Here is a 25,389-nt window from a genome sequence, read left to right on the forward strand (position 1 = left end):
ATGCAGGGACTGGTCAGGCAGGGGATTTTCAGAGGGCAAGAGAACAGCCATCTTGAGTGGCCTGACCATACACTCCACCCCTACATACTCTGTGTGACCCTTACAATCTTGGTTCACCCCCTCTTCCACGATATCCCTGATGTCAGGTATGTAGAGGTGCACTGCAACCACACACCACAAATGCCACACAGACACCAGCAGCTGAAGAGTATCAAGAGTAAGACAGCTGGTATGTGAAAAATACTCATTCGCCATGTGGGCAAATTGTGGAGCCAAGCACTTACCGAGTTGATGGAGAGGGAATCTATGGCAGGGTTGTCCTGGTCTAAAGCTTTCGTAGCAGAGGAAATACTGTGGGAGTTATTGGGTATATATACACAACATTGCGTTTGAATGAGAGCACAGGTCCCACCTTGTGCTGCCATTAGCACGTCCAGAGCCATCCTGTTTCGAAGGACCACTTGTCTCATTTGGGTGGTCTCCTCAGACAGGAGGGTAATTGCATGTCTAGTATTATTTAAGGCAGCAGCTGTATGTTTAGCCAGGGCTTCTACTTGCCATTCTACATCAATAGAGGCATCTCGCTGCAGACCCAGCAACCAGACACATTTCACAGTGAGGCCGCCGCCGTTGCCCAGTCCGTGAACAGACTCCCTCTGCACAGGCTAGGGATGAAATGTAAGATTTTTAACAGGTACAACACAGAAAATATCATGACCTTTGAGCAAAATACAAGCAGTAACAGCACTCTGAGATAATACCACCCCTGCCTGTGGTTTTTTGTCTTGGCCTGCAGTACCATTACTGCCTATCCACCCTCAGTACCCTCAGCTGGTGCTGAATACTGAAGAGGCGGTATAACAAGACCAGGAGGTTAATATAATGCTGATGTTCTCTAGTAAGGGTCTCTGATTAATTACCTTAGTAGTTTAAGTGGGGCTGGGTAGAAGACAGGTGAAATCTATAAGTCCCTTTCTAATCCTATTCCCCACATACACTGTGGAGTATGCAAACCCAAACCACTGGGGACTTAACTGCCAGTCCCAGGGCCAATTTGTAATGTTTTCCTCTGGTGGGGAGATCTGGTGGCAAGTGCAAAAGTCAGTTATCGTCCTGACCGATAGTTGGCAATGGCCTTTCAGTGGTCGACAGTTGAACTAAGACGGTTTGACTAGTTGCCTCTGGGTTGACAAGCCATCAACACTGAGACAATTGCTCCTGGGATGTTCAGTTATAGGAGAAGGGGGAGAAGGAGGCTACCATTTATAGTGCAGTTGATGTCAGGTTGGTTCATCAGTTACCAGGGAAACCAGCGGCTGGGGCAGGGGGCAAACACATAGGTGATTAAGCCCTATGATTAAGAGGATTGGAGAGTCATGTGAGTAGTGTGTAGGTGAAACAGGGACTGGTCGAGCAGGGGATTTTCAGAGGGCAAGAGAACAGCCATCTTGAGTGGTCTGACCATACAAGGGGGTAGGAGGAAACGAGTGGAATAGAAAAAGGACAGGAATGGGAATGAGAAAATACATGCCTATTATATAGTTTTGATTCTTGAACCATGTAAATGTGCTTCCTACCCCAAAGTAAAATAAATAAAAGAAAATTAGTAAGATTGAGGTAGATAGCAGACCTATAAGGATTCAAAAAAAGTGTCCCTGAGATATTATTAACTGGGAAAAGCAGGTTGCAGAACAGTATATGTACTGTAAGACGATCCCTGTTGTGCAAACAAACAGCACACACATTTACATATACAGAAAAATGCTTGGAAGTATACATAATCAGGTATTAACAGTAGCGACCTCTTGGGGGTGAGTCTGGAGGCAAGGTGAGGGTGGTGAGGAGAATCTGATGTTTTATTTTCTTAAATCTCCTTTTAAATTGAAATATTGTTTACATACAGTGAAATGCAAGGATCTTAAGTTCAATGAGTTTTGGCAAGTGTATACACCCATATAATCTACCCCCATCAAAATATGGAAAATTTCTATACCCTCAAGGGCAAAAGAAGTTCTATGATCATTAATACTGTTGGTTTCAGCTTAAAATGCTTAGTCACTGTTAATTCACTTAAGGAATATTTATTTAGAGCTTAATAGTGTCAAGCACTGTTACAGGCCTTAAAAACATAGCATGAAAAAATAAATAAATCCTTGTCATCTAGGAGCTATATACTTGCTGGTGAGAGAGAGCTAACACATTGATGAGGAAGCAAGTATGTACCAGATGAAAGTCATAGAACAAGAAGCAGTATCTTTTTTACAATGTTACTGGGGACTCTATAGGATGTTTAAGGTAGGTGTGGGTATACAATCTTCCAAGTATATTCACAATATTAAAATCCAAAAATTGTATTATTATTGCTATGTACTTTTTATCCTAAACATTCCTTATCTGAAATTTTACTGTTTGTAAGCCAAAAATTGATGGTGAAGAAAAACTGAGCTTAAAAATGTCCATGGAAAACATACAATCAAGTGAAAGAAAATTAAACAACAACAAATTTTAAAAGCCTGATAAGTTATAATCCAAACAGAATTCCAGAGGCAGAAAAGAACTGGGTACCAAGACAAGTCACAAGAGTGGGGTGAGTATGAATTAGAGACAGTGAGGTTCTCTGGGTGCTGGATGTTTCTAATAGTGAAAAAAAGATCAATAAGAAAAATAAAACACAGGAGTAGCTCTGCCATGAGCCCAAAAACATACCTGTGTAGAGCTATCAGGAAGTTTATCATGCTCAACCTGGTAAAGATCTACCCATCTGAAGGGATTATCACAATGGAAGAAATCAGAGTAAAAGAATGGTGACCATATGCCCAACCACACTCTTAATATCTGCACTTGGATGTTTCTCAGACTCTTAAACTTAACATGCTTACAACTAACTCAACTCTAGATTTCTTTGAAATCTACCCTTCTCTAGTCTTCCACATCTCACTAAATGGTACCTTTGTCCATCCAGTTCCTTAATTCAGAAACCTGGAAATAACTCTTATGCCCCCCTTTTCATCCTTTATTCAGTGAACAATTTTTTATTAAGAATCTATCACGTGGGGCTTCCCTGGTGGGGCAGTGGTTAAGAATCCGCCTGCCAAGGCAGGGGACACGGGTTCGAGCCCTGGGCCGGGAAGATCCCACATGCCGCGGAGCAACTAAGCCCGTGCACCACAACGACTCAGCCTGTGCTCTAGAGCCTGCGAGCCACAACTACTGAGCCCACGTGCTGCAACTACTGAAGCCCAGGCTCCTAGAGCTTGTGCTCCCCAACAAGAGAAGTCAGTGCAATGAGAAGCCCGCGCACCACAACGGAGAGTAGCCCCTGCTCACCACAACTAGAGAAAGCCCGCACACAGCAATGAAGATGCAACGCAGCCAATAAATAAATAAATATAAATAGATAAATAAATAAATTAAAAAAAAAGAATCTATCACGTGCCAGGCAATGATATGAAGAATATAATAATAAAGAAAACAGTCCCTGCCCTTACAGAATTTACATCCCACCCACTCCATTATTGTCTTGTTGGATATATTTCCTAAATACATCTCCAATCTATCCATTTATTTCTTTTTTTGTATAAATTATTTTATTTTATTTTATTTTATTTATTTTTGGCTGCATTGGGTCTTCGTTGCTGCGCACGGGCTTTCTCTAGTTTTGGTGAGCCGGGGCTACTCTTTGTTGCAGTGTGCCGATTTCTCATTGTGGTGGCTTCTCTTGTTGTGCAGCACAGGCTCTAGGCACACGGGCTTCAGTAGTTGTGGCCCACAGGCTCTAGAGCACAGGCTCAGTAGTTGTGGTGCACGGGCTTAGCTGCTCTGCGGCATGTGGGATCTTCCCGGACCAGGGCTCAAACCCATGTCCCCTGCATTGGCAGGCGGATTCTTAACCACTGTGTCACCAGAGAAGTCCCTATCCATTTATTTCTATATCCACCGCCTTCCCTTGAATCCAGTCCAGCACCATTTCTTACCAGGTACGTAGTCTCCCCTCTGTTCTCCCTACTTCCATTTATAACCTTCATAAATCAATTCACCACACAGCAGCCAGAGTAATCTTTTAAAAATTTAAACCATATCTTGTCTCTGCCTTGTTTAAAACCTTTCAATAGCTCCTAAGTACAAGGTTACTTAAAATGTACCTCACTTACTTATTTTCCATTTCTAACCTCCCTAGCCCTTTTTAATTTGCTCACCTTTTCTTTTCTTTTTTAAAGGTCCTTTATACATGCTGTTTCCTCTGCCTGACACTTTCTTCTTTAATCTCCTATAAATTACCTAGCTAACTTATATTCATCCTTCAGATAGCACACTAAGAATCACTTCCTGAAAGAAGACTTGCCTGACCCTTCAGACTAGAGTAGGCCTCTCTATTACAAGCTCTCTTAGCACCCGGTTTTTCTCCTTGGTGGCATTTATCAGGCTTGTAAAAGATCATATCATAGAATGGGGGCCCATTAATGCAGAAATCATATCTGCCTGTTCATTGATGCACCCTTGGCACCTAGGACAATGACTTGCATATAATAGGCAGTTAATAAATATTTGTTACAGAAATGAATGAATGATCCACTCTACTAGACTTGGGGCAGACACTAGTGTTTGCTCTGTTTTGGGGTGGACTCTTCCAACCTACTCCTGCACAGAATGTAAGCCTGAACTTACGTAGAGGTGATTTAAGCTTATACTATATTCTCTTACATTATATTCTCATACAGTATGAGAATAGAGCACCCTACACCTCTTGTTTTTCAAAAGCATATGCAATATACAAAACTCAATAGTTTTCCTGTAAACTAGCAATCAGAAAATGAAATAAGAAATACATTTTACAATAACATCCAAAAGCATCAAATGTGTAGGAATAATTTAATAAAAGATATATAAGACCTAAAACATTGCTGAGAGAAGTTAAAGAAGACCTAAATAAATGGAAATATGAAATATATACTATTCTCCTGGATTGGAAGTCTCAATATTGTTAAGATGACCACTCCACCAGTAGATTTATGGTTTCAAGGCAATCAATCCCATTCAAAATCCCTTCAGGCTTTTGCCCTCTAGAAAGTGACAAGACAATTTTAATTTATTTGGACAGGCAAAGAATTAAGAATAGTCAAAACAGTGTTGAAAAAGAAGAAAAAACTTGGGGGACTTACTACCTGACCTCAAGACTTATAAAGCTACAATAATCAAGACAGAGTGGTATTGGCAAAGGGATGGACAGATCAATGGCACATGATGGAGAGTCTAGAAATAGACCCATATATATAGATCAAATGATTTTCAACAGGGGTACCAAAGCAATTCAATAAGAAAACGAAAATTTTTTTGACAAGTGATGCTGGAAAAACTGGGCATCCATATGGGAAAAAAGAACCTTAACCCCTACCTCACTGAATCACTGCCTCATACCACATATGCAAAAACTACTTTAAATAATGTAAATAGAAAGTCAGTAGGTATAAAACAAGTGACCCTTGTTCACCAGGAATATTCACTGCCTCCTCTAACATACTGCTAGAACAGTGTTAAATAAGGTAAATCCAGTAAATGAAAGTGACACGTATTTGTTGAGATGCTTGCCTTTTCTTGGTTTCCAAGCTTTAGCAAACTTTTCAGGTGAGCATCAGAATCCAGGTTGAAGATGCCAAATTATCTAATTTGTTGAATTCCTTTTGGAGACCAACAGCCAGGTGGAATTTATAATAAAATTAACATATCTTAGACAACAAAACCCACATCAACAAGGAACCCTACCGTGACTAACCAATTAGACACACTCTAATGCATCTTCCTCCTAATATTCTCTTTCTTTTGACTTACCAGTAATTCTCCTTTCACTCTGTTCAGTGTTTCCATATTATCCATTTTACGTATTTTCACTTTCCAAAGGTAACTGTTTTTCCCTTTTTGTGTGTGGTCGTTGTTGCTATATTTAGACAGCAAGCTTCCAAAAAGACTGACAGTAAAATATATAATGGGGAATTTTATATGCAAATATTAGTACATAATTTTTGAAGTGTTTATAAACTGCAAGTTTGGTGAAATGCCACACTACCATTATTGGGATCCATTTGTACAATTACCTGATTACAAGGAATGTCTCGATTTGGCATTCTGAGCTAGCTCAAATTCACTCAAAGTATTTGAATTGGCCACGGTGGAGTAGGAGATACGGCCATTGGGTCCCAGATTGGGATGTGAGGTGCAGACTTGGGCAATGGAGGTGCCACGAGGGCTGTTCTCATCCACGTGGACCACTTAGGAGGCCTGACGGAAAACTGGAGCATTGTTGATGACATCGCCACTGTGCTGTGTGATGCTTCTGCTGGAGGAGAGTGGTGCCTTACTTCTGTCAGCAGCTGTGATGGTAACATTGTACTCCAGGGTTTGCTCCCACTCTAGGGCCCCAACTGTTACAAGCTTGTAGTAATTATTGGTGAAAGATTCAATTCTAAAAAGTGTATTTTCTTGTAACAGACATTTGACCTCCCTGTTTTCTCCTGGATCTGGATCCTGGGTTTTAAACAGAGCAGTTACTATCTGAGGTGCAGAATCTGCAGGAATTATTATGAAAATAGAAGTAAAAATAATCTCTGGGAGGAATTCCCTGGCAGTCTAGTGGTTAGGACCTCGTGCTTTTACTGCCAAGGTCGAGGGTTCAATCCCTGGTCGGGGAACTAAGATCCTGCAAGCCGCCAGTTGCGGCCAAAAAAAAAAACTCCAGTACTTTGTCATCATCATCTAGAATTTTGATCTCAACTACACTGGGAAACCAATCCCTCCACACACACCCATTCCTTCCTTCCAAAACTATGGAATACTTTTTAATCTCTTCATATTCCGATGTACTTAAGGTTTTCATTTCTCCTCTACCATGATCAAGGCCAAACTAGATATGGGTACTCTGGGCTGCAAAGACATTCTTGATCTCCACTTTGATGCCCTTGTCCAGGTCAGTGGCCCTCAGCCTCACCATGGAGGTGCCTAGGGGCAGGTCTTCTTGAAGGCTGACCCTGTATACATTCTGGCTGAAATCGGAGGTTGAGGGGTTGCAGTTGGCGTCGACCACCAGGGTCGGGATCCGAGTGGTTCTGCTTCTGGCGCGCCTCTCCATCTAATGCTGTCAGGACTAAGTGATGCGACCTCTGCTCTTCCCAGTCTAGTGGCTTCTCTAACACAAGTTCAATCTATTTGTTTCCACTGTTGGTCTCTTTTACTTCAAAGACAAATATACAGTTGCTGTTAGGGTGATAACTTTGTAAAGGAACTGCTTCCATCATCAGGATCTTTTGCAGGTACTATTGCAAATCTTGCTCCAGGCTGGATCAACTCACATATTTAACTCAATAGCACTCCTGCTGAACTGGGGAGTATTATCGTTTACATCTTGAATATCTATATTAATGTGAAAAACATTTAAAGGATTCTCAACTACCACTTATAAACGTATGATACAAAGTATAGTATGTGGGCATATCTGCTCCAGGTCCATCCTGTTACTCACAAGTAAATCCCCACTTTCTTCACTTGGAGTGAGGTATTCTTTTTCCACATTAACTTGCAGCTTCTGAGCCCATTAAGTCCTGGACACCTAGCCCCAGATCTCTGGCAAGGTGCGATTAGGAAAGTCATCCAGTGGAAATATTATGGGATCTCCTTGTTTACCCCTGTTTCTACATGGGCTGATAGCAGTGCTCTGAGCCCCTACTCTAGAACTGCAACCTGAAGAAATTAGAGGTCGAGGTTCTGAAGAGCTGAGAGCAAAGAGAAAGATGTTTCTCACTGGAATTTGCAAGTTGAAAAGCAGTAGTACAGTTTTATTCAGGCAATTCAATATTCTTGGAAATTTATATTCTCAATGACTCCAGCATATGAAATCAAAGCAATGACTTCTTTTTATTTCTTCTAGACATTTAAGAGTATTTTTAGATTGAGTCTCTCTTTTTATTTTTTGGTAGGGGAAAAGGCTTTACTTTTTTCATGTACACAGTCTCAGGATGAACTATTGGTTGGATCTTCAGCTATAAATATATAGAAAGCTTCTAGCAAGTTTCACAACATAGAAATCTTATGGATTGTGGCACCTATTTAAAAAATTTGATAAATCTTCAGTTCCTTATCTTTATATAGATAGATCAGAGAGTCGGCTCTTATTAGGAGTTTGATGTAGAGGGAAAGCACAAGTAAAATGGATTTGCACTATGATTTTTCCCCAAGAGATTACTTTCTAATCATTGAATTCAAGCCTTTTATTGAGTATTTAGAAGGTATACAAACCACTGTGTGAAATTCTTCAGAGACTTAAAGATGAACTAAGAAATTATGCTTGTCCTCAATGATTATTAAACATAGTAGATCTTTTTATGGCTTCTCTCAGAGAAATTGTGGAGGTACTGATTTCTTTTTACATATAGATAAATTATTTTATCTGCTCTATGGTCCATCTGATGGCAATTTCATCACATTTTCCTGAACTAGAGCTCTTCCAATTTGGTATCCAGAAAACTTATCCTCTATCAAAGATTTTTTTCAATTATCTTTGCCATTGGCTATCTTTTCCTATCAGTGTTTTAAAAATGTGTCCTAAAGAGTGTGCTCTGTTATTGATAACTTTTCATTAGGTATGGTTTCCTAAAAATGAACTCCAAATGTAACATTAGAGAATAAATCTGTCTCTTTCCTAATATATACAGTCATTAGTTTGATCAACATCCCGTCACAACTATGTGCTTGCTTAAAATTTTTAAAAATAGCTTTATTGAGGTATAATAGATATACAAAGAGTGGCACATATTTAATGTGAAGGCGTTTACTTTTTTGAACTTGATACCTTGCATAAGGATAAAGCAGATTTTTCACCAGAACTAATCAATTCATGATCACAGCTCTACTCTGTTACATATAACTGAGAAAACTGTAATACAATCCACTCGTTTATCATTAGTCTTCTAATGCAGCTTAAAATAATCTATGGGTTGAGTAGTCTCAACAATTTGTACAGACTCAGCAAGGATCCTAGGCCATTGCTGCTTCACGGAGGGTATCTCTTATAGAATGGAAGTAGGGGAAGAATGCTGATAGATTACATTCCAATTTTAGGTGCTATAAAATAGAGGAACTACAACTTTTAAGTTATAGCTGAATACTTTGATTAACTAGATTAAGTGAGTGCATACCCACCTTCCATATAACACAAAGGAAGATAAGAAAAGTCCTTGACATAATTTCATTGCTGAAACCAGAGGAAATACAAACATCCAAACCCATTGTCCAATTACTCTAAAAAAATCAATCAAAAAATAACCTAATTATCAATCCTAAATTATCAACAAATATCCTAAAGCTAAGATTGATATTTTGTGCAGCCATTAACTTAAATTCTCATGTGGGCAAAACCAAATAACTCCAGCTTTCAGGTTTTGGTGATCCATTTTCCATTTAAATCATCCTAGCAATTCTATTGGAGTAAATTGGTCCTTAAATAATAAGTTACACAGGACCCTTGTTTAAGTTAAACTATCATTCAGAGAGAGAAAAATTAACATTCATAAAATTGTCTCATCAAAAACAATCTTCCCCCTATCTTTCATGACCCCAAACAGGGTCTTCTCAATCAAGAACATGCCTAAGCACTTAAGATTTTTACAGTAGCTTTCATAAAACTGTTAGAACAGTTTTACCTCCACTCACAAGTCATCCCATTGTATCGTCTGGAGGAGCACACAAATCATTATTACTTTTCCCAACAGAATGTAAAGTGTACTGATATTGAAAGCAGGACTCATTTTTCTATCAACAATGTTAAAAAAAAAAGGGCTACTGTTAATTAAGTACATATTATGAACCAGATGGTTTATATGTTATCACTAGGCTTCACCACAGTCTTTCAAATTACATATTACAATCCCTATTTTGCTGAAGCTGAAAGCAATTAAATAACATCAAAAGTCACACAGTTAGGGCTTCCCTGGTGGCGCAGTGGTTGAGAATCTGCCTGCCAATGCAGGGGACACGGGTTCGAGCCCTGGTCTGGGAAGATCCCACATGCCGCGGAGCAACTGGGCCCGTGAGCCACAACTACTGAGCCTGCGCGTCTGGAGCCCGTACTCCGAAACAAGAGAGGCCACGATAGTGAGAGGCCCGCGCACCGCGATGAAGAGTGGCCCCCGCTTGCCGCAACTAGAGAAAGCCCTCGCACAGAAACGAAGACCCAACACAGCTAAAAATAAATAAATAAATAAATCTAAAAAAAAAAAAAAAAGTCACACAGTTAGGAGTTACCTTGTTACATAGCTAATGTTTCTCTGTCACACTACATCTTGGAAGACTGATATTAGGTAATCCCCAGAGCACATACATTTGTTCATTCATTCACTCAGCAACTATTTAATGAAGCCAATTTAGCTCATACTGGAAGCATAATTGAGATCACTGATACCTGACATACAGCCTAAGGGTCATCACTCTTCATTGCCCTAGCTCTTAATGATTTGTCCCTAAATCAAGTTACATGAACAGAGTCAGCATAATTGGACTATACTAGTTCAGCTTCCCAAATAATTTCTATTGTGTGTTACGTCTTTCATTTTGAATCAACCACCACAAGAAAACTGGCCACGTGATAAACATTTTGATAGCTTTTACAAAACAAAAGAAGTTACATTTCGCTCTATTTTCCTTGGTATTATTTAGAAAGCTCTACTTATTAAATTCCATTTGGAACTTAATGTCAATACGAAGTTTGCCATTTTAGATATGCTCAAAAACTTCCTTCAAGGGGGAAAGGTAAGCTGGGATGAAGTGAGAGAGTGGCATGGACTTATATATACTACCAAATGTAAAATCGATAGCTAGTGGGAAGCAGCTGCATAGCACAGGGAGATCACCTCGGTGCTTTGTGACCACCTAGAGGGGTGAGATAGGGAGGGTGGGAGGGAGACGCAAGAGGGAGGAGATATGGGGATATATGTATATGTATAGCTGATTCATTTTGTTGTAAAGCAGAAACTAACAGACCATTGTAAAGCGATTATACTCCAATAAAGATGTTTTAAAAAAAAAAACTTCCTTAAAAAAAAAATAAGACAAATAGATCCACTCTATATTTCCTTTTTCTGTCTTGGCTGTCAAGAAGCATAAAGTGATATGTGAATTTCAGTAGCAGTAACTGCCTCATTTTAGGGCAACTTGATTATCTTTCATTCTCCAAATCGTTTTCAATCTCTTTTATAAATCTTGGTTTTAATTAACTATTGTATTTTTGAAAACAGATAGGCAACAAGTCAGGAGAAAATAATTAGGATGTTATGATTTCCTTCCCCTTTATAGAATTCACCAAAAGAAACCAGGCTTCTCACAGGTTCCAGCAATGCTTTCCTAAGAATAATATATTTTAGCATTTGATTTCTGTTCAACATTCTACAAAAAGCGTAAGGTTCTCAGGAAACAGAATCTGTGCATTGTCGAGAAAATTGTCCGTGTGTGAGAATTATGGGAAATTTTAAACAATAAGAGAGAATTACTACAAATTTACCACGATATCAAAAATGTGCTCAAAACAGAATCTGTTAACTCTGAATATTCCACAGAGTCATCATAATGTCATCAGTGTGGATAATGGGCAAAAGAAATATCTAAACTGGAAACACATATAGACTTGTATTCCTGAACTCTATAATGGGGATGAAAAATGAACAATCTCTTCAGTTTTTCCTCATGACAACACTTACACCGTGCATATTTCAATGAGAATGTTTTAAATGCATAAGAAATAAACTCACGATATTTGGAATTTCATGAATGATGTGAAACCATGAAATAACTTAGGACACTGAGAATGTATAATGTATGCTTACCTAATGACCAGAATTATTGCACTTGAAAAGAAACTAAATGCAATTTATGAATTTGCTAGGCAATTTTATGTGTAGTCAGAAGCCGCTCTATTTATAGAAGTTTATTTAAAATATCATTTATATACTTTTGATTGAATTAGATTTATCCCCTCTAGAAGAATCTGTGTTCTTAACAGATAAATTGGCATCAGACGTTCAACATAAACCTGCTGCACGGCCAATGGGAAATAAAAACAGCAATCAAAAGCAGGAAGAGCTGTACAGTTGGTAAATTAAATTAGAAAAATTATATAGAGTATTAAAAAGTACTGTATAAAATGGATATAAAATTTTATATATAACATATACAAATATATTTTTTAAATTATTATAAATAAGACGTGAGGGAAAGTCTGAAGGAAGTTGGCCCGGTTGTCAATGGTGTCTGCAATGTTTATATAAATTTCTCGCTGTTTTATAAATTCCGAATAAATACTAATTACCTGTAATAAGAGATATCTTGCTCAAATCTCAGAGGAGAATATTTGATATGCACTCACCTGAATTAATGCATGATTATCTTTAGAAAACACGGAATCCCCCGAGAGCAAGACAGGCTCGCTTTTCTCACAGCTCTCCTGGCTGACGAGCGTGTCCGCGTAGTTGGGCTGCGGGAAGATCACGTGACTCCCCCGCGAGTCCGCGGTGAGCGAGACCTCGTGGGAATAGGTCTGCAGGAAAGCCCGCACCCCGTCCACGCCCTCAAAGTGAGATGTGGGCACACCCGCTAACCCGCCTCCTGAAGCCTGGAGCAGGCGCGACGTGTGCCAGCGCCTGAGCCTGAGCGCCAGCAGCACAATGACAAAGGCGAGGAAGACGCAGGACACCGCGGCCACCGCCACCACCAGGTACAGCGTGAGGCCTGAGTCGTCGGGGCTGGCGGGAGATTCAAGGCTGCCTAGTTCAGCCAGGACGTCGGGGATGCTGTCCGCTACTGCCACTGTGAGCGTGACAGTGGCTGAGAGAGGGGGCCGCCCGTGGTCCTGGACCGCCACCACCAGGCTCTGCTTGAGTGTGTCACTGTCCAGCAGGGCCCGCGCTGTGCGCACCTCGCCCGTGTGCAGCCCCACCGCGAAGAGTCCCGGCTCACTTGCCTTGAGCAGGCGGTAGGACAGCCAGGCGTTCTGGCCTGAGTCTCGGTCCACAGCCACCACCTTGGTCACCAGGTATCCGGGCTCTGCGGAGCGGGGTGCCAGCTCCACGCCCGTGGAGCCATCGGTGGGTACGGCGGGGAAGAGGATCTCTGGCGAGTTGTCGTTCTGGTCCAGCACGAACAGGCTCAGCGACACATTGCTGCTGAGTGGAGGGTCCCCGCTGTCATGTGCCATCACTTGTAGCTGCAAGTTTCGGAATTGCTCGTAGTCGAAGGACCGCAACGCATACAGGACGCCAGTGTCTGAGTTTATGGAGATGTAGGAGGACAGGGGAGCTCCCTGGAGGCTGTCCTCCGCCAGGGAGTAAGTGACCCGGGCATTCTCTCCATAGTCGGGGTCTTGGGCGGTCACAGAGGCGATGGACGCTCCTCTGGGGTTGTTTTCTAGGATATATGCGGAGTAGGAAGCATGAGAGAAGGCGGGCGGATTGTCGTTGGTGTCTGCCACGTTCAGGGTGATGTGAGTTTCCGTGGACAGGGGCGGACTTCCTCGGTCAGTGGCAGTCACCGTGATGTTGTAGCTAGGAACCAGTTCTCGGTCTAGGAGTGTGTCTGTTACTAAACTATAATAATTTCCGTAAGCCTTTTCTAATTTAAAGGGCAGATTCCCTTGGATGAAACAAATCACTTGTCCATTTTCCCCAGAGTCTTGATCGTTTACATTTAAAAGGGCAATTAACGTCCCTCTGGGGGAGTTTTCCAGAATGGAGCTGGAGAGAGAGGTGACTACTACTTCAGGGGCATTATCATTCACGTCCAAAACTGTGATGAGGACTTTGGCTCGTGCAGAATATCCTGCGTTATCCATTGCTTGCACTTCCATCTCGTGGAATCCTGATTCCTCGTGGTTCAACTCCCCTATTGTTGAAATTGTTCCTAAATTACAATCTAGCTTGAAAACTTGGGCCGCTTTGTTGTCCACATACCGGAAGGAATACATCACTTCCGCATTGGCTCCTTCGTCAGGGTCGGTGGCGTTTACCAGAAGCAGCTCAGTGCCCACGGCCACATTCTCCGGAACGCTCACACGGTACTCGGACTGAGCAAACGCTGGTGCGTTGTCGTTCGCATCAACGACCACCACACGGATGCGCGCGGTGCCAGTGCGGACTGGATAGCCCGCGTCGGAAGCCGTGAGAACCAGGTGGTGAACGGCCTTTTCCTCGCGGTCCAGGGCGCGCTCCAGCACCAATTCTGGGTATTTATTACCATCCGCTCCGCTTTGCACGTCCAGGGAGAAGTGAGTATTACTACTGAGCTCGTAGCTCTGGAGTGAATTCTTCCCTATATCCGGATCCCAAGCGTGGGGAAGGGGGAACCGCATCCCAGTGGCTGCATTTTCACTCATTTTAATTTCTAATTCACCTTCCTGGAAATACGGGGCATTATCATTAATGTCCCTCACTTCTACCACTACCCCGTATATTTTCACTTTATCCTCCATCAGAATCTCCAGATTTAGTTGACACTTGATGGACCCCATACAGAGCTCCTCCCGGTCTATCCTGCCGGCGGTGACCAAACTGCCGCTTCGCGGATTCAGAGCGAAAAGTTGTGTCCTACCTCTGGAGACGATGCGGACTCCACGCTCCTCCAGTTCCCAGGGCTCCAACCCCAGATCCTTGGCGATGTTCCCCACCCTAGAGCCTTTCTCCAGCTCCTCGGGAACCGAATAGTGGATTTGGGTGCATCCAGTTTCCCACTGAACCCCCAGGAGAACTCCCAGCAGGACCAGCTTTTTGCAGTCCTGGTGCAGTCGCGCAGGAGTCATTGTCACTTTCCTTGAGGATTATTTCCAATTCTTCCCTTGATCACCGAAGTCCGGATCAGCTCATCCGTCCTTAAAATCCGACAGTTGGGGGACCCAAGCTCTTCCAATCAGTTTCCTCACAGTCCCGGAGATGGTTAGTTTTTATCTGTGCTTTGTGCTTCAACGCGAGTGCCCGGCTAGCAGGATCTCTCTCTGCTTTTCTCTCCCTGATTGGTGAACAGCGGCGCTCAGAGTCCTAACCAATTACTGCACAATCTTAAACTCCGGGAAAGGATTTTAGTTTTTAAACCTTAAATAGCTCCACCTACTGTTCTTCAAATAGGGATGGCAGCGGAGCCAACCAAAACTACAGTATTCATTTTACTTGGAATTTCAGTGAGCTTCTTTTTATTTCCCTAGATTTTTCATACAGAGCCACTTTCTTGAGATTATTTTCTGTACCTGTAGGCGTATTCTGATTTTTCCAATGAGCTTTTACATGAATTTGAAGTTTCTATACACAGTAGATTTAACTGTATATTTTAGTGCACCTGCTTTGGTATCACCCCCACCACACATACACACCTATTATGGGAATCTCCTTAGGAGTTTCATGTTTTGAGAAATTATATAATAGAATAATTAAAAAATTCTCACCCAGCTAAAATCTGTGGCAAAATTTTTTGGTAGATTCTTAAATTTGCCTAAATGGAAGAACTACTTTAACATGTTGTTGACATTTAACATTTAAGAATCAAATTTTCACAATAATATGGAAACCTAAAAATAAGAAACTTGATTGTACACATTACCAGAATCACACCTGGCAGGAAATCAAGTGAAGAAGACACAGTAACATTTTAAGAACAAAATGGAAGCATTCCAACTAGCATTTGCTTGAAATAAGGGTAGTACTCTACTAATATATTTCAAAAAAATATTTAGGATCAATACCCTGTAATAAGCCATGATGGAAAAGAATATGAAAAAGAATATATATATATGGCATATGAATCACTTTGCTATACACCAGAAACTAATACAACATTGTAACTCAGCTATACTTCAATTAAAAAAAAGAGAGAGAATGTTTAGGAAAATTAGAACCCAAAGAAAATTATAAACTTACCTTTTTCTGGGAAACAAACCTAATTCCAGTTACTGAGATTTACTGGTAATCTATTGGAAGCCCATCTGAATACAGGAAAAAAATCCTCACTATTGTGCTTTCATGTGTGTAAATATTTAGATTCTGAGGATAAACATGTTTGGCAAGTATACCATAAAATAATATCTTTAACACTGGGATGAAATCTACAGGTAGCTCTGAGAAAAGGTAGGGCACAAAACTGATCTATTCAATGGCACTCAAATAATCCCTAGCAAATTGTACCTAGAGTGAAGAAAGGCCTTAAGAAAAGCCTTATATGCCAAGATATTGATGTTCTGAATAAGAGAAATGCCCAAAGGAAAAAAATATTATGCTTCCATTAAAATATTTGAATGGGGCTTCCCTGGTGGCGCAGCGGTTGAGAATCTGCCTGCCGGTGCAGGGGACACGGGTTCGAGCCCTGGTCTGGGAAGATCCCACATGCCACGGAACAACTGGGCCCGTGAGCCACAATTACTGAGCCTGCGCGTCTGGAGCCTGTGCTCCATAACAAGAGAGGCCGGGATAGTAAGAGGCCCACGCACCGCGTTGAAGAGTGGCCCCCACTTGCCACAACTGGAGAAAGCCCTCGCACAGAAACGAAGACCCAACACAGCCATAAATAAATTAATTAAAAAATAATAATAAATAAAATAAAGCTTGTAAAAAAAGAAAAATATTTGAATGGCAGCAGCATCATAATACCCACTTCTCACAGTAAGAGAGATTTTGTTTGTGGATAAAGAATAACTCAGATGAAATTGTCAAAATATTTAAAATACTTGAGGGTTAATAATGGAGTTGCTGACCCACCCAGAAAGGGACAGAGAAGACTGAGAGAGGGCAAACAAAACTGAAGTGATAGTAGATATAATCTGTTTAAGATTTTCTTTCCTAAATATTGGTTTAAAAAATAAACCAAACCCATATGCAGATGAAAGGCATTCATTGAAACTCACGTGAATGGAAGCAACAGAGTTAGAGCTTAACTTGTTATTCTCTTCAGTGACACTTACTACCAAAAGAGCTTCATTAGAAAGATCTTGCGGGGGCACCATTTCTGGGGTCATGGTGAGAAAACTGAACCTTGTTTTCTGAGAATCGGCAACGTTCAGATTGTAGGAATAAGGCAAAGTGCCCTTGTTGTAGTTGGGAGAAACCCCTGCTGAAAGCAGCACCAGTTGGCCAGGCTAGAGGAGCGTCGCAGGCTCAGAGCAATGGCCAGAATCACCACGAGGAGGAAGAGCACAGAGACCAAGGCCAAGGCCACCACCAGGTAAAACCGCAGCTCAGCTTGGGGGTCAGTGGGCTCAGAGTGGTCACTGAGGTCCGGCAGCGCCTCCTGCAGGCTGTCCGCGAAAACCAGGAGCAGCGTGGCGGTGGCCGAGAGGGGCGGCTGTCCCCCATCGCGCACAGCAACCAGCAGGCGCTGGCGGGCCGCGTCCCTGTCGCCCAGGGCCCGCGCCGTGCGCACCTCGCCCGTGCGCAGCCCCACGCTGAAGAGTCCGGGCTCGCTGGCCTGCAGCACGTGGTAGGACAGCCAGGCGTTGTGTCCAGAGTCGGCGTCCACCGCCACCACCTTGGTGACCAGGTAGCCGGGCTGCGCGGCGCGCGGCACCGTGTCGAACAGCGCCGAGCCGTCGGGCCCCAGCGCCGGGTACAGCACCCTGGACGCGTTGTCGTTGCGGTCGCCCACCAGCACGCGCAGGCTCACGTTGGCGCTGAGCGCGGGCGAGCCGTGGTCGCGGGCCTGCAGCGTCAGCTCGAAGGCGCGCAGCTGCTCGTGGTCGAAGGCGCGCTGCGCGAACACCACGCCGCTCTGTGCGCTCACGGACACGTAGGACGGCAGCGGGCGCGGCTCCAGGTCGCCGGCCAGGATGGAGTAGGAGACGTGGCCGTTGGACTCCAGGTCGGGGTCAGAGGCGCTGACTTGCGCGATGGAGGCTCCAGGCGGGTTGTTTTCTGCCACGTGGATCACGTAGGAGGCCTGGTGGAAAACCGGTGTGTTGTCATTAACGTCGCTGATGTGTAGAGTGACACTTCTGCTGGAGGAGAGGAGCTGCTTGCCCCTGTCGGTGTCTGCGATGGTGACAGTGTACTCTGGGGTCTGCTCCCGGTCCAGGGCCCCATCTGCCACAAGCTTGTAGTAATTATTGGCGGAAGATCCAATTCTCAAAGGAGCTCTCTCTTTTATGAGACATGTGACCTCTCCGTTTTCTCCCGAATCTTTATCATGTGTTTCGAACAAAGCAATCACAGCTCCCGGTTCTGCAACCTCGGTTATGGAACTAGACACTGAAGTGAAAACCACCTCTGGGCCATTGTCGTTCTCATCTAAAATTTCCAGTATAATTTTACACTCGGTGCCTATGCTTCCAACGTCCTGGCCTCTATGCTTATAGTATAACTGCTACTGATTTCAAAGTCTATAGGGTCTTTGGATTTAATTTCTCCACTTTGATGATCTAGCACAAACATATTTCCAATATCTCATAGTGTTTTGAAGGAGTAGGTGATCTCTGCACTGATGCCTTCATCCTGGTCAGTGGCCTTCACCTTTAGCACAAAGGTGCCTGAGGGCGAGTTCTCACGCAGGCTAACTTTGTACACATCCTGATTGAACACTGGGGGGTTATCGTTGGCATCAGTGACCTTGATCCTGATTTGAGTTTGCCAGTTCGGACCGGATCAGCCCCGTCCACTGCTGTCAGGACCAGGAGGTGAGAGCTCTGTTGTTCCCGGTCCAGAGGCTTCTCCAACACTAATTCTGGGGAATTCTTGCCTTCAGTCTTACCTTCAACCATCAGAGAGAAATGCTCACTATAGCTGAGTTGGTGACTCTGCAGAGAGTTAAGCCCTATATCTGCATGTATAGTTGATTCCAGGCCAAACCGAGTTCCTGGAATTGCAAGTTCATTGATTTGTAAAACAATGCTATTTTGGGGAAAATGAGGTGGATTGTCATTTATATCTTCTATTATCACGTTTACGTGAGAAACATGTAGAGGATTCTCTGCTACAATTTCTAAAGGCACGACACACAGAGGGTTTTGGGGGCAGGGTGACTCCCGATCTATTCTGTCACTCACAAGTACTTTCCCATTCTCCATGTTTACAGTCAAGTGTTGTTTCTCTGCACTAACTCTGAGGTTGCGGGTCAATAAATCCCGTACATGCAGCCCCAGGTCCTCAGCGAGATTCCACACCACAGAGCCTCTGTCCATTTCTTCTGGAATAGAATAGCGGATCTGTTTGGAGAGTGCCCCGCATAACAAAGGCAGCAAGAAAAGGAAGATTACTTGCCGCCGCTGGTTACCGCTTCTCTGCTTCCCCTTATTTCCCATCCTTCTGTGCACTGCTGCAGGCTCCAATGTTAAGAAAAGATGATTTATAAATTTCGTTTAAAATACCTATATCGACTACATAGAAAACTCAATGCTCCCAGTTTGAACACATCCCAATCTGTATTCTGGAATCAGCCTGAGTCCAGGCTACTCTCCTTTCCGACTTGCTTCCGTGACTACACAAGAAATCACTGGGGTAGATACTGGACGCTAGCTCTTGCAGCGCATTGGCCAACAGCGGCCCTTGGAGTCTATTTAGAAAACTGCAGTCAGAAGCCTTGTAAATAATGGGATTTGGTATTCCAACAGATATGTTGAACTGATGTATAGGGAATGAGGCAGTTTAGGAGTTTTGGATGGGTCTGTTTTCCAGTGTTTACTACCAAAGTGGGTTCCTTAGAGACGGGATCCTATAGAAGAGCCATTAACCTAGTAATGAGAAAAGTTTGTCATTTTCTCATTAGAGGCAAGGCACATATTGGAAGAACAAGGCAAAGTCTCCTCTCCAGATTTAGAACAAAGACCACGTGGAAAAAGAGCCCCACCATGTGGTATGGGGAAATTTTGACAGCCATGAAATGACACCCAGTATTATCTTCAATTTGATATGTGTATGATTTTCCTCCTCCTTTCATCAGAGAATACTGGAGGAGAGATCAAAGCTGTATAGGTTTTACTCAGGATAAGGATAGCCAATACCATAAAGTCTTCTTGTTACTTATAAAAGAGATTTATGTAAAGGATTATGAAGTGTTTTACACTTTCATCATAAAGAGAATATAAAAGCATACCCTAGTAGATTACTATAGGAATTTAATGACATGAAATGTGAGGGTTTTATTTTTATCCTTTTATAACTGTACCATATGTTGCCTCTCAACAGAACTTTATCACTACCTCTAATCAAAATAACCTTCTTAATCTCAAGTGTCAAAACCAACCTTTCCTTTTTATTCTCTAAGATCTTGGCTGCCAACTCCTAACAAGTTCAGGCTATGTTAAAAAAAAAAAAATGAAGCAACCTCCCTCTTCCAGCAAACACCTCATATTCTTTTTATTCATCTAATTTCAGTTCAAGTAAAAGGCCTTAAATCTTTTTTCTCAGTTTGGAATCCCATAAGCATAAATTCTATCCCTAGATGCTCAAAACACTAGCATTTTTCTTGACTTCAAGACAAATTTAGGCATCTGTTGCATGACTTCCCTTTCCTACAGTTGAAATTCTTTTTGCCCAAACATTAGATACTCAATTTATAGTTAACTATAGTAAGGTCAATTCTGAAATGAGAAGGGATATCTTGAAAGGGAACATGAACATGCAAGTAATTTGCACGAAATATCTAGAAGTGGTGTGAGAGTGCTGAGCTGAGTTGACTGTGGAGATGATTCCTGAGATCAATACCCTAGATAAGTTTCCTTTTCCCCCTTGACTTTCCTAAACATTGCTTCAGATAACACATTATTAGGTAACTATCAGGGCTTCAATAACAAGTTGGTTCTGAATATAAGAATTGAGTATACTTATATTTAATTTAAAAAATGAGTTTACATGAAACTAACACAACATTGTAAATCAACTATACTTCAATTTTTAAAATGAGTTTACACACAGACTTAGAGAATAGACTTGTGGTTGCAAAGGGGAAGAAGGGGTGGAGGAGGGAAGGACTGGTACTTTGGGATTAGCAGATGCAAACTATTATATGGATGGATAGATAAACAACAAGGCCCTACTGTATAGCACAGGGAACTATATTCAATATTCTGTGATAAACCATAACAGGAAAATATATATATATATATATTTAAAATATATTGAAAAAATATATATATATGTATAACAGAATCACTTTTCTGTGCAGCAGAAAAATATATATATATATTTAAAATATATTGAAAAAAATATATATGTATAACAGAATCACTCTTCTGTGCAGCAGAAATTAATACAACATTGTAAATCAACTGTACGTCAATAAAATTTTTAAAAATGAGTTTACAAAGGAAATGAAAAAAGGAATCCAAGACTCCTAAGCATAGTGAAAACAAACAAAAATATCCAGAGGAATACCAGCTAAATCAGTCTCATGAATTCTAAATATCCACTCCATCTCTTATATTCACAAACTGTTCCGTACAAATAAATCTGAAAAATGTAAGCATGTTTAGCAGATTTGAAAATAACTTTTTGAGAAGGACTGGATCAAAATTAAAAGCTATTTCTGTAGGAGAATTTACTACATTAAAAAAAATAAACCTTTCAACGATACACAGACACTAAAGTACAAGTAAAAGAATAAAAGGAAAGAACACCAGTTTTACAATTCAACTATTTCTTCAGAACAATCTAATGACTTCACTGTAGGAGTAGAAAAGATGTCTAGAACTTACGACGAAAAAGTGTGCGCTACATTTCCTCTCCCAAGAGACCCTCATATCTAAAAGGCAGTCAGTATGTCTTGTTTTGGTGGGGTAAATAAATGAGACAAAGTTGAAATAATCAACAGGATCTAAATGTATTACCAGCCACCAAAAATCAAAACAGAATTGTTTTGTGCTCAGAGAGAAGCGTACGTGTGTAAAAGTGTATATATGTGAATGTGTGTGTATATGTATTATAGATAAAGAGCTAGAGTAAGTATGCTATTGAATCAACAGGCTCAAATATGAACATTAGAAGTAAAACAAATAATGGTAGAATATAATTATAAATCAGTGGAGGCAATATGAAGTCGAATTGATGTTTATGAATCATTAATTTGAAGCATAACCAGTTTACATTGATAGCCAGACACTGGTGATAGAAAAATATTACTAAAATTCAACTTACAACAAAGCAAGCCATGATAACTGAACTGGACCTTTGAATTAAAACAAAGAAACAAAAGACGCTGACAGGACCAAAAAAAAAAAAAAAAAGCCTTTCACAAAACCTTTCTGAAAATTGATGATAATTTGATGAAAGGTAAATTACAGAAACCCACGTTTTGCTTTAAATATATGAGAACATATGCCCCACCCCAAACAGTTTTTATAACAGGCTCAGAAAAAAGTAACTTAAAAGACCTGTGCAGAGATATCAACAATTGGGAGGCAGGAAATAAATCTCACCTGATTACTGGTAGGATCACATTTGCCTAAACCGGTAGCTGAATCTTCAGCTATCAAAAGAGGCTCGCTTTTCTCACAGCTCTCCTGGCTGACGAGCGTGTCCGCGTAGTTGGGCTGCGGGAAGATCACGTGACTCCCCCGCGAGTCAGCGGTGAGCCAGGCCTCGTGGGAATAGTTCTGCAGGAAAGCCCGCACCCCGTCCACGCCCACGAAGTGAGAGGCGGGCACACCCGCTAACCCGCCTCCTGAAGCCTGGAGCAGGCGCGACGTGTGCCAGCGCCTCAGCCTGAGCGCCAGCAGCACAATGACAAAGGCGAGGAAGACGCAGGAGACCGCGGCCACCGCCACCACCAGGTACAGCGTGAGGCCTGAGTCGTCGGGGCTGGCGGGAGACTCAAGGCTGCCTAGTTCAGCCAGGACGTCGGGGATGCTGTCCGCTACTGCCACTGTGAGCGTGACAGTGGCTGAGAGAGGGGGCCGCCCGTGGTCCTGGACGGCCACCACCAAGCTCTGCTTGAGCGCGTCTCTGTCCAGCAGGGCCCTCGCTGTGCGCACCTCGCCCGTGTGCAGCCCCACCACGAAGAGTCCTGGCTCGCTGGCCTTGAGCAGGCGGTAGGACAGCCAGGCGTTCTGGCCCGAGTCTTTGTCAACTGCCACCACCTTGGTCACCAGGTATCCGGGCTCTGCGGAGCGGGGTGCCAGCTCCACGCCCATGGAGCCATCTGTGGGGACAGCAGGGTACAGGATCTCGGGTGCATTGTCATTCTGGTCCAGCACAAATATGCTCAGTGACACGTTGCTACTGAGCGGTGGGTTCCCACTGTCATGCGCTGTCACCCACAACTGCAGTTCACGGAATTGCTCATAGTCGAAGGAGCGCAGCGCATACAGAATGCCGGTGTCTGAGTTTATGGAGATGTAGGAGGATAGAGGTGCTCCCTGGAGGGTATCCTCTGCCAGAGAATAAGTGACCTGGGCATTCTCTTTGCTGTCCCGGTCGAGTGCAGTCACCGAGAAGAAGGAGGCCCCTCTAGGATTGTTCTCAGGAATGTAGGCAGAGTAAGAGGAGTGAGCAAAAGTGGGCGGGTTATCGTTGTCATCTGCTACATTCAGTGAAATATGAGTTTCTGTAGACAAGGGTGGACTTCCCCGATCTGTGGCTGTCAACGTTATATTATAGCTCTGTACCTGCTCCCTGTCCAGTGCTCTGTTTGTTATCAACTTGTAATAATTTCCGTAAGTCTTTTCTAATTTAAAAGGCATATTGTTAGGAATGAAACAGGAGACTTGACCATTTTCTCCAGAGTCTTGATCTTGCACATTTAGAAGAGCAATCACAGTACCTGGAGGAGAGTTTTCCAGCACTGAATTAGTAGAAGATGTGATAGTTATTTCTGGAGCATTATCATTCACATCCACAACTGTGACCAACATCTTAGCAGTGGTGGAGAGACCTCCACCATCTTGGCCTTGAATTTCCATCTCATAGAATCTGTATTTCTCAAAATCCAGAGAACCTTGTATTAAGACTTCTCCAGATTGAGAATCCAACTGGAATATCTCAGAAGCTTTGCTTTCCATATTCAGGAATGAATATACCACTTCCCCATTGATTCCCTCATCTGGATCAGTTGCGTTTACCATAAGCACCCGAGTTCCGGAGCTGAGGTTCTCAGGAACACTCACTCCATATACAGACTGTGTAAACTTTGGGATATGGTCATTTACATCGAGAACCACGACACGGATGGAAACAGTGCCCTGGCGGATGGGATCTCCTCCATCTAAGGCTGTGAGGAGGAGGTGGTGAGCAGCCTCTTTTTCCCAGTCCAGGCTCCCCTCCAGCACTAGCTCAGGATTCTTGGCCCCATCCGTTCTGCCTCGCACTTGCAAAGAAAAGTAATTATTAGGGTTGAGCTGGTAGCGCTGGAGGGAGTTCATTCCCACATCTGGATCCCTAGCATTAGGAAGAGGAAATCGCGATCCCGGAGTTGCATGCTCACTGACTTTTATCTCTACTTCCTCTTCCCAGAAGCTGGGGGCGTTATCATTAATATCCATTATTTCCACCTCCACTCCGTAAATCTTAAGGGTATCTTCCACAAGTATCTCCAAGTTTAAAAAACAGGAGGAAACCGCCTCACAGAGCTCCTCCCGGTCTATCCTATCAGCAGTGATCAAGCTGCCACTTCGCGGATTCAGAGCGAAAAGCTGAGTCTTTCCTCCGGAGACAATGCGGACTCCGCGCTCCGCCAGCTCCCTGGGCTCCAGCCCCAGGTCCTTGGAAATATTGCCCACGAAGAAGCCTTTGTCTGTCTCTTCCAGCACCGAGTATCGGATCTGCCCAGCCCCAGACTCCCGCAGCGTCCCCAGGAAAATATACAGTAGGACCAACCCGCTGCGGTCCAGGAGCAGTTGCCGATTGGCCATGGCAGTGGCTGAGCCTGTATTCCGCGGTTTCTTGAGCTGTTTGGTTCTGAATCAGCTTATGTATGTATCTACGAAGTCACTGGCTAAGTGCATCCAAAATATATTAGAGAGCGAAGAGAAGTACTTTTAAGTTTCCAGCATCACGATCTGTGAATATTCACTTCACTCTGCTTTGTGTTGTAGAGGTAGGGGAGGGAGGGACTCTAGCTCGCAGCTTCCCGTTTCCCTAATTGGTGAACAGCGGCGCCTAGAGCCCAATCTTATTATTGCAACGAGAAAGAAAAACTCAACTAATGTTGCTGTTCCTGAAGTTATCACACTTACCTCTTTGAGAATCACAAGTATTTGTAAAGCTTAAAACTGCAGACAATAAAGTATTATGTAATGTGATGTTAAAGGTTTACCAAGAGCACTTATGAAAAGAGTAATTATTTAAAAGGCTTACTCATTATAAAAAATTTCAAATACTACTGGAACTGAAAACTTGCAGGTTAGATTTGGTTCCTCCTGATTTTTACTGACTGAAGGGAGCAGCATTTGTGGTTGTGTAA

The 25,389-nt window shown here is 42.7% G+C and overlaps 2 protein-coding genes and 1 pseudogene across 4 annotated transcripts in view; all 3 read right to left on the reverse strand.

The window, feature by feature from the left end:
• Positions 1-25,389, reverse strand: part of LOC309657693 (uncharacterized protein) — a gene marked incomplete at its 3' end in the record, with an annotated part of 126,622 nt that overhangs the window by 59,394 nt on the left and 41,839 nt on the right. The window lies entirely within an intron of this gene.
• Positions 3,756-24,840, reverse strand: LOC309657092 (protocadherin gamma-A11-like). Of its 2 annotated transcripts, none has more exons than XM_082454121.1 (2): positions 22,409-24,840; positions 3,756-5,060 (listed from the first exon to the last, which is right to left on the reverse strand). In XM_082454121.1, exons 1-2 carry the CDS (start codon positions 24,836-24,838, stop codon positions 5,046-5,048), a joined length of 2,445 nt encoding a protein of 814 aa, XP_082310247.1. In that variant the 5' UTR covers positions 24,839-24,840; the 3' UTR covers positions 3,756-5,045. The 2 variants fall into 2 exon arrangements, with proteins under 2 accessions (XP_082310247.1, XP_082310246.1); XM_082454120.1 differs by lacking the exon at positions 3,756-5,060 and adding an exon at positions 18,307-18,747.
• LOC309656998 (protocadherin gamma-B1 pseudogene) lies at positions 14,828-18,490 on the reverse strand (annotated as a pseudogene). The gene is made up of 2 exons: positions 18,479-18,490; positions 14,828-18,363 (listed from the first exon to the last, which is right to left on the reverse strand). The product of its transcript is annotated as a protocadherin gamma-B1 pseudogene (transcript).

Source organism: Balaenoptera physalus, assembly GCF_965194825.1.
Source record: "Balaenoptera physalus genome assembly, chromosome: 3".
In the NCBI taxonomy this organism is placed as follows: Eukaryota; Metazoa; Chordata; class Mammalia; order Artiodactyla; family Balaenopteridae; genus Balaenoptera; species Balaenoptera physalus.

What these genes read in the sequence shown, in the direction of transcription:
- LOC309657092 (XM_082454120.1), bottom strand. Translation starts at nt 24,838, where the DNA reads ATGGCCAATCGGCAACTGCTCCTGGACCGCAGCGGGTTGGTCCTACTG. An exon ending in GTGATCCTACCAGTAATCAG is followed by an intron (nt 18,748 to 22,408) that starts GTGAGATTTATT and finishes TGATGGTTGAAG; the next exon opens with GTAAGACTGAAGGCAAGAAT.